The 13,800-nt window shown below is 53.7% G+C and overlaps 1 protein-coding gene across 1 annotated transcript; it reads right to left on the bottom strand.

Moving 5' to 3' along the window:
* Nucleotides 1-473: 473 nt before the first annotated feature.
* Nucleotides 474-12,101, bottom strand: LOC144890993 (uncharacterized). The gene is made up of 5 exons (XM_078772887.1): nucleotides 11,464-12,101; nucleotides 11,054-11,166; nucleotides 2,949-3,085; nucleotides 909-1,010; nucleotides 474-698 (listed from the first exon to the last, which is right to left on the bottom strand). The coding sequence occupies exons 1-5, from the start codon at nucleotides 12,003-12,005 to the stop codon at nucleotides 474-476; spliced, it is 1,119 nt and encodes a 372-aa protein (XP_078629013.1). The 5' UTR covers nucleotides 12,006-12,101.
* Nucleotides 12,102-13,800: the final 1,699 nt, after the last annotated feature.

Raw genomic sequence — 13,800 nt, 5'->3', positions numbered from 1 at the left:
CCTCCCTTTTCTGCCAACAACATATCTAAAGCCACGCGATTCTGCATCACCATGGTTCGCATGTGTAGTAATTCGTCTTCTATTTGTAGTTTTGCGATTCGGGTTTCGTTTCCAATTCGTTCCAGTACTAATGCAAGGCTATCTATTCGCCAACTATTCATAGTTACTCCCGCCGTGGGAAAAAATGCTCCTAGCAGAACCTGCCACCAACGTCCGTCCAATTTTACTGTCCCATCCGTGTTCCAAAGAGAGAATCGTTTATTCCTCTCGTGGATATGGGTATACCCTGTTTCGTTAAAATGGTCTACCAAGTTTACCTTGGGGAAGATAGACCCTAGATAACAAGTCCCTCCCCAATTTTCGGGCAGGTATGGATATGCCTTGTTCCCGCAGATAAACATTACTCCATGGGGTGGTATAAGGGCAGAGGCCATGCATTTACTAATTTCGAAACGAGTGGCATTTGGTGCTCCCTAAGACACTGTTAGCCTCGTTACATTATGCTGGGCCTGGTCATCTATCGTTATTCTAAGGGTTCCTCCCTTTTGTTGCGCTGTTGCATCGGGTGGCAGATTGTCGGATGGCAGGGTGTGGGTGCATTCCGAGGTTCCCATCTGGACGTGTCCTTTTCCTATAAGGCACAGCCGTCCCCTTTGCTCCGTCACCCAGACTGGGTCTGGTGTTTTGTCTAACAAAGCCTGCTTAATGGGTGGGGTATATTGAAACTCACGGGAACACACTGCTGAGTGTTTTGGGCCTACCAGCTCCAAGGTTGTGGTCAGACATGGAGTACGTAAGGGTCCTGAGCACATATCTCGTAGGGACAGGGGCAGTACTCCCATATCTATTCCTGTAGTACTGGTGTGGGGAAAATGCATACACATCCAACAACGTGATCGGTTTTGTACCTTTGCCATTGCGCCGGTCACTGTCCAATACGTGTTTTCCTTTGGCTTTTTCTTACTTTCTATCCGTGGGTGTGGTGTCAGTACGTGCGAGACGCATGGTGGCTGGTAGGAGTAGGGGAAGCTAAGTGAAGTCATAAATTCACATTGTAATATCAGGGTGGTGTTGCTGTCCAGTAATGCGTGCGTGGTTAAATTGTTCGAGCCTTTTCCCCATTTGTAACCTGCTTTGGCCATGGCTACTATTGGTGGAATGCCTTTCCGTTGTGCTTGCTTCCTACGAGTGAGGGCTGCAAAACCTGACTTCCTTCCATCTGGGTCTATGTGTACGGCCCTCCACATTATCCACATCCATACGTTACCCTTTATGGGGCAGCAGTGTATGTTTATCCTCTGACCCCAGGTCTGCCGGTGGACCTGGGACTCAGGGTCTAGGGGGGTCGGGTTTGTGCTGGCGGCAAGGTATATTAAACTAAGTATGATCGCCACCCCTAACAGGCGGTGGAGCGGCATCCTCGATCTGTGGTGGTACGTTTATGGTGTCTGTATCTGTGGGTATGGCCAACTTACAATGCGTGGCATGTACCCAGGATGACTTGCCCTCACAAAACACCGCTGTTGGTGTGGTCAGGAGAACCTGGAATGGTCCTTGCCACCTTGGTTCCAGCGCAGTCTTACGAGTGAAATGCTTCACCAGCACATAATCTCCTGTCTCGAAGGTGTGTATAGGCTTGATCGTTGGCTCCGGCAGGGCCTCCCGAACTCGTTCATGTATGCTGCGCGCCATATGGGATAGACCTATGCAAAATTTTAAAAGCATGTCATCCATGATAGGTAATTCAAGTGCCACCATATCCACTGGCGCGGATACCGGCAAGCTCATGGGCCGACCCATCAGTATCTCGTGCGGAGAGAGACCAGTGGTGCGCCCTGGAGTGGAGCGCACACTCATTAACGCTAGCAGAAGGGCCTCCGGCCACTTGAGGCCTGTCTTGGCGCAAATCTTGGCCAACTTACCTTTCAGTGTGCCGTTTGTTCGTTCTACAAGTCCCGCTGATTGGGAGTGGTAAACGCAGTGGAACGATTGTGTACCCCCAAGGCTTTTAACACAGCCTTAATGACGTCCCCTGTATAGTGTCCGCCCTGGTCGGACGACACTTTCTGTGGGATGCCGAACCGACATATGAAGTGCCGCAAGAGGCACTTGGCCACCGTTGTAGCGTCAGCCTTGACGCATGGGTAGGCCTCCACCCATTTGGTTAACATGTCCACCACTACCAGCACATGTTTAAAGGACATACAAGGTGGCAAATGGAAAAAACGAACTGGATATGACAGAACGGCCCAATCGGAGGAGGATGGCCACCGTTGTGGCGGTGCCTTGGGGGAGCCCCCCTATTATGATGTTGGCATATGGCGCATGAGCGACAGACCATGGTAACCACAGCTGAAAGGCCTGGCGCTGCCCAGGTGGACAGAACCTGCCTCATCACCCCCCTATGGCACACATGGCCATTTTGATGAGCCATGCGTGCCAACCATGGCAATAGAGCTCGTGGTGCCACGGGTTTGTTGTTAATTTTCCACAACTGTCCTTCCGCGGGGTGCCGAGCTCACAATTTAATCCAATCTTGATGTTCTACGTTCGAGGCCGCGGCTTGTAATTGCATTACATCGATTCCTGCAGGCGCGGGTGTCGGGACGTCCGCCTGGGCGGTCGCCTTGGCGCCCTGTTTGCGCGTAACTACTGGCATATTGTACCCAACCTGTTGGTTTGCCGCTTGTCCTGCTGCCTCGTCGGCTCGGGCGTTTCCGCGCGCCACTGCGTCGTCTGTACACTGGTGACCTCGGCATTTAACTACAGCTATTTCGCGTGGTAGCATAATACTATGAAGCAGATTTCGCACTAAGTCCCCATTTTTGATGAGTGCTCCCGCCGAAGTGAGGAGCCCTCTCATCTTCCATATGGCCCCTTTTATCGTGGACCACTCCGTGCGCATACGCAGAGTCAGTATAAATAGTGACTGCCTGTCTCTCGCTTACTTCGCACGCCCTTGTGAGCGCGTACAGTTCGGCCTGCTGTGCTGACCAGGTGGGCAGAAGGCGGCTGCTTTCGACCGTCTCCGTATCCGAGCATACTGCGTACCCGGTAAACAGGGATCCATCCCATGCCCGTTTGGCTGATCCATCGACGTAATAGGTGTCGTGAAAATCAAGCACAGACACGACTTGACCCTTGGGTAGGTTTAATATCATTTAGATCTGAAGTAACATCCTGTAAGAATACATTCATGCAACAGACATTAGAATCAGAGTATTACATGGGCAATGTCCGATATCAACAGGTAAAACAAAACAAGCTCAGCATATAGGGGTGTACATACCATTCAAACTACAGGACTATGTCACAGTAAGTGCCGCTGGAGTGTCCGTGCGCCCCGGTTGTCCCGGGTCTTATAGACGCCCCTTTTGAAGCGAGCACACCCTGGGTTCACCTTTGGTATAATTTCACTACATTCTCCCCGCCGTTAGAACTATACTGCCGCTCGGCAGGTGGCAAGCAAGCATCAGCAATAATCGGATGGGTCACGTCAATCCACGTCAGTCGGTCCACCCGTAGCGGTCGGGGCGGCGAACTACCCTGCCAGTTCATGTTCGGAAACTACCGGGTACGGCGTCCCCCCCGTCGGAATAGCTGCCGGAGGTGGGTGTCGGAGGGGGCGCCCCAGCGCCTTCTGGCAAGGGAGTGGGTGACGACGGAAGTGACGGTAGTAGTTCCATAGAGGAAGCTTCGGTAGGGTCCATAGACTCATAGATGGGTTCGTCGATATCCCTGTCGTCGTCCCCACATGGGGCGAGATGGCGTACGGAGACAGTAGACTCGCGGCCGTCCGCTGTTATCACGTGAGCATGCTTGGGATTAGCCTGGAGGACCCGCACCTTATCAACAAGGGGGTCGTACTTGCTAGCGCGAACCGCTCCTTTGAGATAGGCGGGCCCCGACTCAGCGAGCCAGCTGGGTAAAGATTGGATACTACCCGAGCTTCTAGGGTGGTGGAACAGTCTTTCGTGAGGAGTCTGGTTGGTGGCGGTACATAGGAGAGCCCGGATCGAGTTTAGAGCTGCAGGTAGTGACCACGCCCATTTATCGAGGCCTCGGCCGAGGGTCCGGAGGCTTAGCATGACGGCCCTCCATATAATCCCATTAAAGCGTTCGATCTGCCCATTCGCCTGGGGCCGGTACGGGGTGGTGTAGCTCGAAGCGACATTATTCTGGAGCAAGTAGCCCCTCACCTCCTGAGACAGGAACACCGCACCCCGATCGGTATGCACGTAGGCCAGATACCCAAACATAGAAAACAAATTCTGCAGGCACCGGATAACCGTGGCAGCCGACATATCCCCGCACGTATAAGCAAAGGGGAATCGTGAATACTCATCAACGATAGTGAGCAGATAACGAGAGTTACTCGACACCGGCAGCGGCCCCTCGAAGTCCATCGCCAAGCGCTCCCACGGTCTAGTAGCCCTAACCAGCGTCCCCATAGGAGGGTTGTAAAAGTGCGGTTTGACCTCCGCACAGATAGTGCAATCACGGCAGATCCGGCGGATGTCCTCAATCGAGTATGGCAGATTACCACTGCGCACAAAATGCGCGAAACGCGCCACCACGGGATGACACATAGTGCCGTGGAAAACACGCAGTCCCTCCAAAGTTACAACTCCCGTGCAAGTGGCCGGCCTCGATAAGGCGTCGGCGACCAGGTTATCCTTCCCCGGGTGGTATTTGATGGTGTAGCAGAAGTCGACGAGTTCGATACGCCAACGGGTGATTTTCTCATTCTTAATGCGCTGAGCATGTAAGGTGTCGTACATAAATGCAACGCTTTGTTGGTCCGTGACGATTTGGAAACACCGCCCAAGCAGGTACGGCCGCCATCGCCGAATCGATTCGACGATCGCGTACGCTTCCTTTTCGACAGACGAATGCCTCCGCTTGGCAGAGGTGAGAGTCCGCGAAAAGAAAGCCACATGGCGTCCCCCTTGGCAGAGAGTCGCCGCTATCGCATGATCCGAGGCATCACTTTCCAAGACGAAAGAGGCACTCTCGTCAATTGTCGCTACAGCGGCGCCAGCGATGTCGGCTTTAAGGCCCTTGAAGGCCGCCATGGCAGCCGGGCCCATGGGGAACGTGTCGCAGGCCACGAGGGAGCGGAGCTTCGCGGAGAAATTTTGCACCCACTTTGAATAGTGGGCGAACAGCCCAAGAGCGCGTTTCAGCGAAGCCCGATTGCTAGGCGGAGCCATATCGAGCAAAGGTTGCAGACGCTCCTTATCCGGAGAGACAGAGCCATGGGTCACGGTGTACCCCAAAAGATCTACCGTGCGTAGAGAATAACGACACTTAGCCGCATTCATCGTTAGGCGATATTTCCGCGCGACCTCGAGGAAGCACTTCAGATTAGCGTCGTGATGCTCCTGGTCATACCCACAAACTGTAAGATTGTCCAGATAGACAAAGACATCGGTCAAGTTCTCCTTCGCAACGAGGTCATCCATAGCCCTCTGTAAACAAGTGACCCCGTTAGTTACCCCAAAAGGGAGTCGAGTGAACTGGTACAACCGCTGACCCGATTCAAAGGCTGTAAAGATGCGATCAGCCCTAGAGATGGGGACCTGATGATACGCACTACGCAGATCGAGAGTGCTATAAACGGAATACAGGGCCACCTGGCATACCAGGGCATCCATCCCCGGTAAGGGGTAGGCATCCAGCTGGGTAAAACGATTAATCGTCTGTGAGTAGTTGATTACCATGCGCCGGCGGTGGGCCTCACTTCGCACCACTAAGACTTGTGCCTGCCACGGCGACCTACTGGGTTCTATAATACCGTCCTTTAAGAGCTGGGCTGTTTCTTCCGCAATGAATTGCGCGTCTGCGCGAGAGTAGCGCCGCGATTTTACGGCTACAGGGGTACAATCAGTGGTCAGGTTGGGGAACAGCGAGAGAGGCTCCACGTCCATCTGAGGGAGGGCGCACACAGCAAGCGTGTCCGGCCCACCGAAGTCTATTTCCAAACGTCCATGTCGCTTAAGGAAATCAAGTCCTAACAGCACGTCGGCACATAAAGCAGGTAATACCATGAGATACACGTTTGGGAACGTGCGTCCCTTTATCACAAGTTTCAATCGACATGCCCCTTTTGTGCTCAACCGAAGTCCTTGGGAGGCCATGAAGATCCGTCGTGTTGTCCCGAGAACCGGCCACCCATGTTGATGCACTAGTCATTGATCGATAAAACTATCCGTAGACCCCGTGTCAATCAAAGCTTGCGCAAAAACGCCCGCGACCTTGAGCGGAATGATGGCCTGCGCAAGGCCGGCAGACCCGGCAGGTATTGTACCGGCCGGGCGAGAAGATCGCGCCTCGCGAGTGGATCCCACTCCGGCTGCAATCTTCCGGGCATCGTCGGCAGGTTGGGCCTCAGCAGGAGCATATAAATCGTAATACCCACTGTCAGAGGACGTTCCCACGCCGGCTGCAGTTTGCCCGTCGTTCGGGCAGCCCGTGGAGGATCCTCATGACAAGCGCATAGATGGCTCATCTGCAGTTTCATATGCCGGAGTGAGTGCGTGTAAGTCGTAAGAGCCGCCGTCAGATGGCGCTCGAGTCACGCGAGAAGGATCACTGCCATCTGCAGTTTCATATGCCAGAGTGAGTGCATGTAATTCGTAAGAGCCGCCGTCAGATGGCGCTCGAGTCACGTGCTGCGTTTGCCGCACATCAAGAGGAGTTTTCAAAGCAGGAGCATGTCGCTTGTTTGAAGGAGGCGTTCGGACGCCAGTCAAGGTCGGTCGCTCCGTGGCCGGTCGCGTTCGCGCCATTTGTTTCAGCGGCCCGGTGTATCTCACCAAGGTCGTGCGTGCAGCCAGAGGCCCGCGAGAAGGAGGTCTGCTCATCAAAGCCGAGTGAGGCGCCCCGTCCGGTGCTCGATCTGTTGGCTCAGCGATAAGCCCATTCAAGGTCGCGCGGGTGCGCGTGCCCCGTGCGGCCTTCCTGCAGACCTTTGCAAAATGGCCCTTGGTGGAGCACAGATGGCATATGGCCTCCCGAGCCGGGCATTCAGATCGAGGGTGCTGCCGATTCCCACAAAAATAACACTTCGCGTACCAGTCAGGCCGTGGCCGGGCAGCGGCAGCAGCAGTTAGGCCGGAAGTGGAGTCCGCTTCAGGAGCACCCAGAGTCTCGGCCGTGGTGGTCGGGTCCTCCCCCATATCCTCGGCGGTAACCCTCTCTGGTCGTGCGAGTTGAGAAGTCCCCGCCACGACTCGTGGCTGGTCATAAGCGGTGGATTGTTCACGGGCATCTGTAAAGACGCGTGCCAGCCGTAGTGCCTCCCTAAATGTCAGCTCCGCGGTCTCCAAGAGTCGGAGCCTCAAGACTCCGGAATTAATTCCGGAGACGAAAGAATCTCGGAGAAGGTCATCCTGGACTTGCTCATGGGTCCGAACCTCTTGGACGCAGTCCGCCAATAGGTAATGCAGCTCCTGCGCGTAGCGATCGATCGATTCCGACAGTTGTTGTCGCCGCTGGGAGAGTTGATGCCGGCCGTGCACGGCGCTCCGTGTCTTTACGTATAGTCGCTTTAGCTCAGCCAGAGCCGTAGCGTACGTCTCAAATCGAGCAATGCTCCGGTAAACGCTGTGATGGACCTTCGACTGTAACATGTACAGCTTCACCGTGGCGGTGGGCTCTGTTTCGTGAGTGACGAAGTAATTCTCCAGCGTTTTGAGCCAGTGGGTGAACTCCGATCCCGACCCCTTGGCTTGAGCGTCGGCACCGAGAATCGGTACCATGATCATCTTGTGTTCAGTCATTTCGTCGATCTAAATGATATTAAATGTCGTGAAAATCAAGCACAGACACGACTTGACCTTGGGGAGGTTTAATATCATTTAGATCTGAAGTAACATCCTGTAAGAATACATTCATGCAACAGACATTAGAATCAGAGTATTATATGGGCAATGTCCGATATCAATAGGTAAAACAAAACAAGCTCAGCATATAGGGGCGTACATGTCGTGAAAATCAAGCTCAGACACGACTTGACCTCTGGGTAGGTTTAATATCATTTAGATCTGTAGTACATCCTGTAAGAATACATGCATGCAACAGGCATTAAAATCAGAGTATTTCATGAGCAGCAATGGTCGATTCAATATAACAATGGTCCAACAGAGAGGACAGTCAGCGCAGCATTTAGGGGCGTACATACCATTCAAACTACAGGACTATGTCACAGTTAGTTCCGCTGGAGTGTCCGCGCGCCCCGGTTGTCCCGGGTCTTATAGACGCCCCTTCTGTAGCGAGCACACCCTGGGTTCACCTTGGTATAATTTCACTACATTCTCCCCGCGGTTAGAACTATACTGCCGCTCGGCAGGTTGCAAGCAAGCATCAGCAATAAACGAATGGGTCACGTCAATCCACGTCAGTCGGTCCACCCGTAGCGGTCGGGGCGGCGAACTTCCCTGCCAGTTCATGTTCGGAATCTACCGGGCACGGCGTCCCCAAGCCCGGAGTCCCCCGCGTCGGAATAGCCGCCGGAGGTGGGAGTCGGAGGGGGCGCCCCTGCGCCTTCGGGCACGGGAGTGGGGGACGACGGGAGTAACAGTGGTAGTTCCATAGGGGAAGCTTCGATAGAGTCCATAGACTCGTAGATGGGTTCGTCGATATCCCTGTCGTCGTCCCCACATGGGGCGAGATGGCGTACGGAGACAGTAGACTCGCGGCCATCCGCCGTTAACACGCGAGCATGCTCGGGATTAGCCTGGAGGACCTGCACCTTGTCAACAAGGGGGTCGTACTTGCTAGCGCGAACCGCTCATTTGAGATAGGTGGGCCCCGGTTCAGCGAGGCAGCTGGGTAAAGATTGGATACTGCCAGAGCTTCTAGGGTGGTGGAACAGTCGTTCGTGAGGAGTCTGGTTGGTGGCAGTACATAGGAGAGCCCGGATCGAGTTTAGAGCGGCAGGTAGTGACCACGCCCATTTATCGAGGCCTCGGCCGAGGGTCCGAAGGCTTAGCATGATGGCCCTCCATATAATCCCATTAAAGCGTTCGATCTGCCCATTCGCTTGGGGCCGGTACGGGGTGGTGTAGCTCGAAGCGACATTATGCTGGAGCAAGTAGCCCCTCACCTCCTGGGACAGGAACACCGCACCCCGATCGGTATGCATGTAGGCCGGATACCCGAACATAGAAAACAAATTCTGCAGGCACCGAATAACCGTGGCAGCCGACATATCCCCGCACGTGTAAGCAAAGGAGAATCGGGAATACTCATCGACGATAGTGAGCAGATAGCGAGAGTTGCTCGACATTGGCAGCGGCCCTTTGAAGTCCATCGCCAAGCGCTCCCACGGTCTAGTAGCCCTAACGAGTGTCCCCATAGGAGGGTTATAAAAACGCGGTTTGAGTTCCGCACAGATTGCGCAATCACGGCAGATGCGGCGGATGTCCTCAATCGAGTACGGCAGATTGCCCTCGCGCACAAAATGCGCGAAGCGCGTTACCCCGGGATGACACATAGTGCCGTGCAAAGTGCGCAGCCCCTCCAAAGTTACAACCCCCACGCAAGTGGCCGGCCTCGATAAGGCGTCAGCGACCAGGTTATCCTTCCCCGGGCGGTATTTGATGGTGTAGCAGAAGTTGGCGAGTTCGATACGCCAACGGGTGATTTTCTCATTCTTAATGCGCTGAGCATGTAAGGTGTCGTACATGAACGCAACACTCTGTTGGTCCGTGACGATTTGGAAACTCCGCCCAAGCAGATACGGCCGCCATCGCCGAATTGATTCGACGATCGCGTACGCTTCCTTTTCGACAGACGAATGCCTCCGCTCGGCGGAGGTGAGAGTCCGCGAGAAGAAAGCCACAGGGCGGCCTCCTTGGGAGAGAGTCGCCGTTATCGCATGATCCGAGGCATCACTCTCCAAAACGAAAGAGGCACTCTCGTCAATCGTCGCGACAGCGGCGCCAGCGATGTCGACTTTAAGGCCCTCGAAGGCCGCCAGGGCGGCCGGGCCCATGGGGAAAGTGTCGCAGGCCACGAGGGGGCGGAGCTTCGCAGAGAAATTTTGCACCCACTTTGAGTAGTGGGCGAACAGCCCTAGAGCGCGTTTCAGCGAAGCCCGATCGCTAGGCGGAGCCATATCGAGCAAAGGGCGCAGACGCTCCTTATCCGGAGAGACGGAGCCATGGGTCACGGTGTACCCCAAAAGGTCTACCGTGCGTAGAGAGTATCGACACTTAGCCGCATTCATGGTTAGGCGATATTTCCGCGCGACCTCGAGGAAGCGTTTCAGATTAGCGTCGTGATGCTCCTGGTCATACCCACAAACCGTAAGATTGTCCAGATAGACAAAGACATCGGTCAAATTCTCCTTCGCAACGAGGTCATCCATTGCCCTCTGAAAACAATCGACTCCGTTAGTTACCCCAAAGGGAAGTCTCGTGAACTGGTACAACCACTGACCCGATTCAAAGGCTGTAAAGACGCGATCAGCCCTAGAGATGGGTAAAGGTGGGCACGATTCGGAAAATTTTAAGTCCGCTTACCGCTTATCCGCTCCGCCAGCCCGTGTAGTCCGATTCGCTTATCCGCTTCAGCGGCCGAAAATCTTAGTCCGCTTACCGGTTATCCGCTTATCCGCTTCGATTCGATTTTCTAAAAGCGCTTCGACGTTTTAAAAGCGATTTTTGACGTTTCTAAAGGGAATTTAATGCTTTTTAAGCCTAAATAGCCATTTCTAACGACTACAAAGACAAACAAAGCTTTTAAGATCAAAAATATACATTTTTATTTAAATAAAATTTATTCAAAATTTATTGAAATAAAGTTTTCCACTCGACTCTACTCTACTCTACAGTTAATTTAAATATAATTTTAATATATGCAAGTTACATTAAAGAAAAATCAATTTGCCCATCCTTTCTTTGACAAGAGAGTCTACTAGTCAACAGACTAGCAGTCTGTTGACTAGTCCTCGTCTTCCTCCTCCACCTCGTGGGCCTTCTTGAGGATTTGGAGGTTGCCCTTCATGAAGACGAGGGCCTCGAAGTTCGGTGCAGCCAGGGCCGACCTCTTAGGCCTGAGGATGTCCGACCCGTAGCTGAACACGCGCTCGACCGAGGCAGAGCTCTGTTGTGCTCGTTGTCTGTCTCCGAGGCGGGCTTCATGCAGCCAATGAAGGACCTGAATTATATATTATATCAATTTATTATAAATTGATATAATGAATGAAAACTCTTAACAATTTATATGCCTCATATAAATTATTTATATGAGACATATAAATTGTTGAAAGATATTTTTGAACAGTCAAAAAAACTTTAACATTGAATTTATAATTATTAACGTGCCTCCGATTGAATCCGATAAATTCCGATTAAATCGGAATAGAACGGACCGATTTATTCCGAAGTTATTAATATATTCTTACTTTAAGTTGACAAATGAAAATGAGTTTAATTAAAATATAAAATTACCTACCTATAGTAAAGGTCGAGACACTTCTTCTGGCTGAACTTCTCCTTGAAGGTCTCCTCGATGCTGGCCTGCCTCCTGGCGCCGGCCATGTCCTGGAAGGACTTGTGGCGGCCGCGTCTGCTGCCGCCGTCGAGGGCCGCCTTGAGGTCGTTGTGCTGGGCATCGTGGTACCTCTGGTAGTGCACCTTCAAGTTTGAACTTGATCCGGGCTGGGCTTTGAGTGTCTTTGAGCACTTGGTGCACGTGGCCTTGCTGTCCACGACCTTGAAGAAGGGGGCGATGTGCCCCCACTTCTGGCTGAGGCTGGAATTGTCTGTGTCCATTGTCACGTTGATCTCAGCCGACTCGATTGAGTCCAGCGACATCCTGCTCTCGCTGCGCGTGAGCTGAGGGGTCAGGGCGCAGATCTCCTGACTGTCCTCCACGTCCCCCATCATGTTGACCGCCGGGTTGTGGATGTCGCTGTGCTGGGACTGCTGGTTTGCGTCGCTCGTGTGCCTGTCCCTGGCACTGCCGCTGGGCTGGAGAGTCAGAAATCTCTCCATCTTGACGTTATTGCCGCTCTAGCGTCCAATAAAATATTCAGTTTTCACTTATTATTCACTTAAATAAATATTCACAATTCTAGAGTAACGGCTCAGGCTAACAGCTGATTTGGCGAATCGCGATGCGCTTTAATTTTTCGGTAGTCCGCTTACGCTTATCCGCTTTGGTTTCCGGGGGTTGTTCCGATTCGCTTATCCGCTTCGAAAACGTTAGTCCGCTGCAGCGGATAAGCGGATAAGCGGCCTTTCGAAGCGGACTGCCCACCTTTGGAGATGGGGACTTGATGATACGCACTACGCAGATCGAGAGTGCTATAAACGGAATACAGGGCTACCTGGCGTACCAGGGCGTCCATCCCCGGTAAGGGGTAGGCATCCAGCTGCGTAAAACGATTAATCGTCTGCGAATAGTCGATTACCATGCGTCGGCGGTGGGCCTCACTCCGCACCACTAAGACTTGGGCCCGCCACGGTGACCTACTGTGTTCTATAATACCGTCCTTTAAGAGCAGGGCCATTTCTTCCGCAATGAATTGCGCGTCCGCGCGAGAGTAGCGCCGCGATTTGACGGCTACAGGGGTACAATCAGTGGTCAGGTTGGGGAACAGTGACAGTGGCTCCATGTCCATTTGAGCGAGGGCGCACACAGCGAGCGTGTCCGGCCCACCGAAGTCTATTTCCAAACGTCCATGCCGCTTAAGGAAATCAAGTCCTAACAGAACGTCAGCGCATAACGCAGGTAATACCATGAGATACATGTCCGGGAACGTGCGTCCCTTTATCACAAGTTTCAATCAACACGCCCCTTTTGTGCTCAACCGAAGTCCCTGAGAGGCCATGAAGATCCGGCGGGTTGTCCCGAGAACCGGCCACCCATGTTGATGCACGAGTCGCTGATCGATAAAACTATCCGTGGACCCCGTGTCAATCAAAGCTTGCGCAAAAACGCCCGCGACCGTGAGCGGAATGATGGCCTGCGCAAGGCCGGCAGACCCGGCAGGTATTGTACCGGCCGGGCGAGAAGATCGCGCCTCGCGGGTGGATCCCACGCCGGCTGCAATCCTTCGAGCAGCGTCGGCAGGTTGGGCCTCAGCAGGAGCATTGAAGTCCGTTGGCTCATCAGCAGTTTCATTTGCCAGAGTGGGTGTGTGTAGGTCGTAAGAGCAGCCGCCAGATGGCGCTCGAGTCGCGTGAGAAAGATCTCTGTCGTCTGCAGATTCATATGCCAAAGTGGGTGCATGTAATTCGTAAAAGCCGCCGTCAGATGGGGCTCGGGTCACGTGCTGCGTTTGCCGCACATCGAGAGGAGTTTCCAAAGCAGGAGCATGTCGCTTGTTTGAAGTAGGCGTTCGAACGCCAGTCAAGGTCGGTCGCGCTGTGGCCGGTCGCGTTCGCACCATTTGTTTTGGGTGCCCGGTGTATCTCACCAAGGTCGGGCGTGTAGCCAGAGGCCCGCGAGAAGGAGAGCGGCTCTTCAAAGCCGAGTGAGGCGCCCCGTCCGGTGCTCGATCCGTTGGCTCCGCGATGAGCCCATTCAAGGTCGCGCGGGGACGCATGCCCCGAGCGGCCTTCCTGCAGACCTTTGCAAAATGGCCCTTGGTGGAGCACAGGTGGCATATAGCCTCCCGGGCCGGGCATTCAGAGCGAGGGTGCTGCCGATTCCCGCAAAAATAACATTTTGCATACCGGTCAGGCCGTGGCCGGGCAGCGGCGGCAGCAGTGAGGCCGGAAGCGGAGTCCGCTTCAGGAGCTCCCAGAGACTCGGCCGTAGTGGTCGGGTCCTCTTCCGTATCCT

This window comes from Myxine glutinosa, chromosome 2 (assembly GCF_964187855.1).
Source record: "Myxine glutinosa chromosome 2, kmMyxGlut1.1, whole genome shotgun sequence".
NCBI classification, from domain to species: domain Eukaryota; kingdom Metazoa; phylum Chordata; class Myxini; order Myxiniformes; family Myxinidae; genus Myxine; species Myxine glutinosa.
The sequence above is the reverse complement of the archived record's forward strand: the minus strand, read 5'-3'. Positions and strand labels throughout refer to the sequence as shown.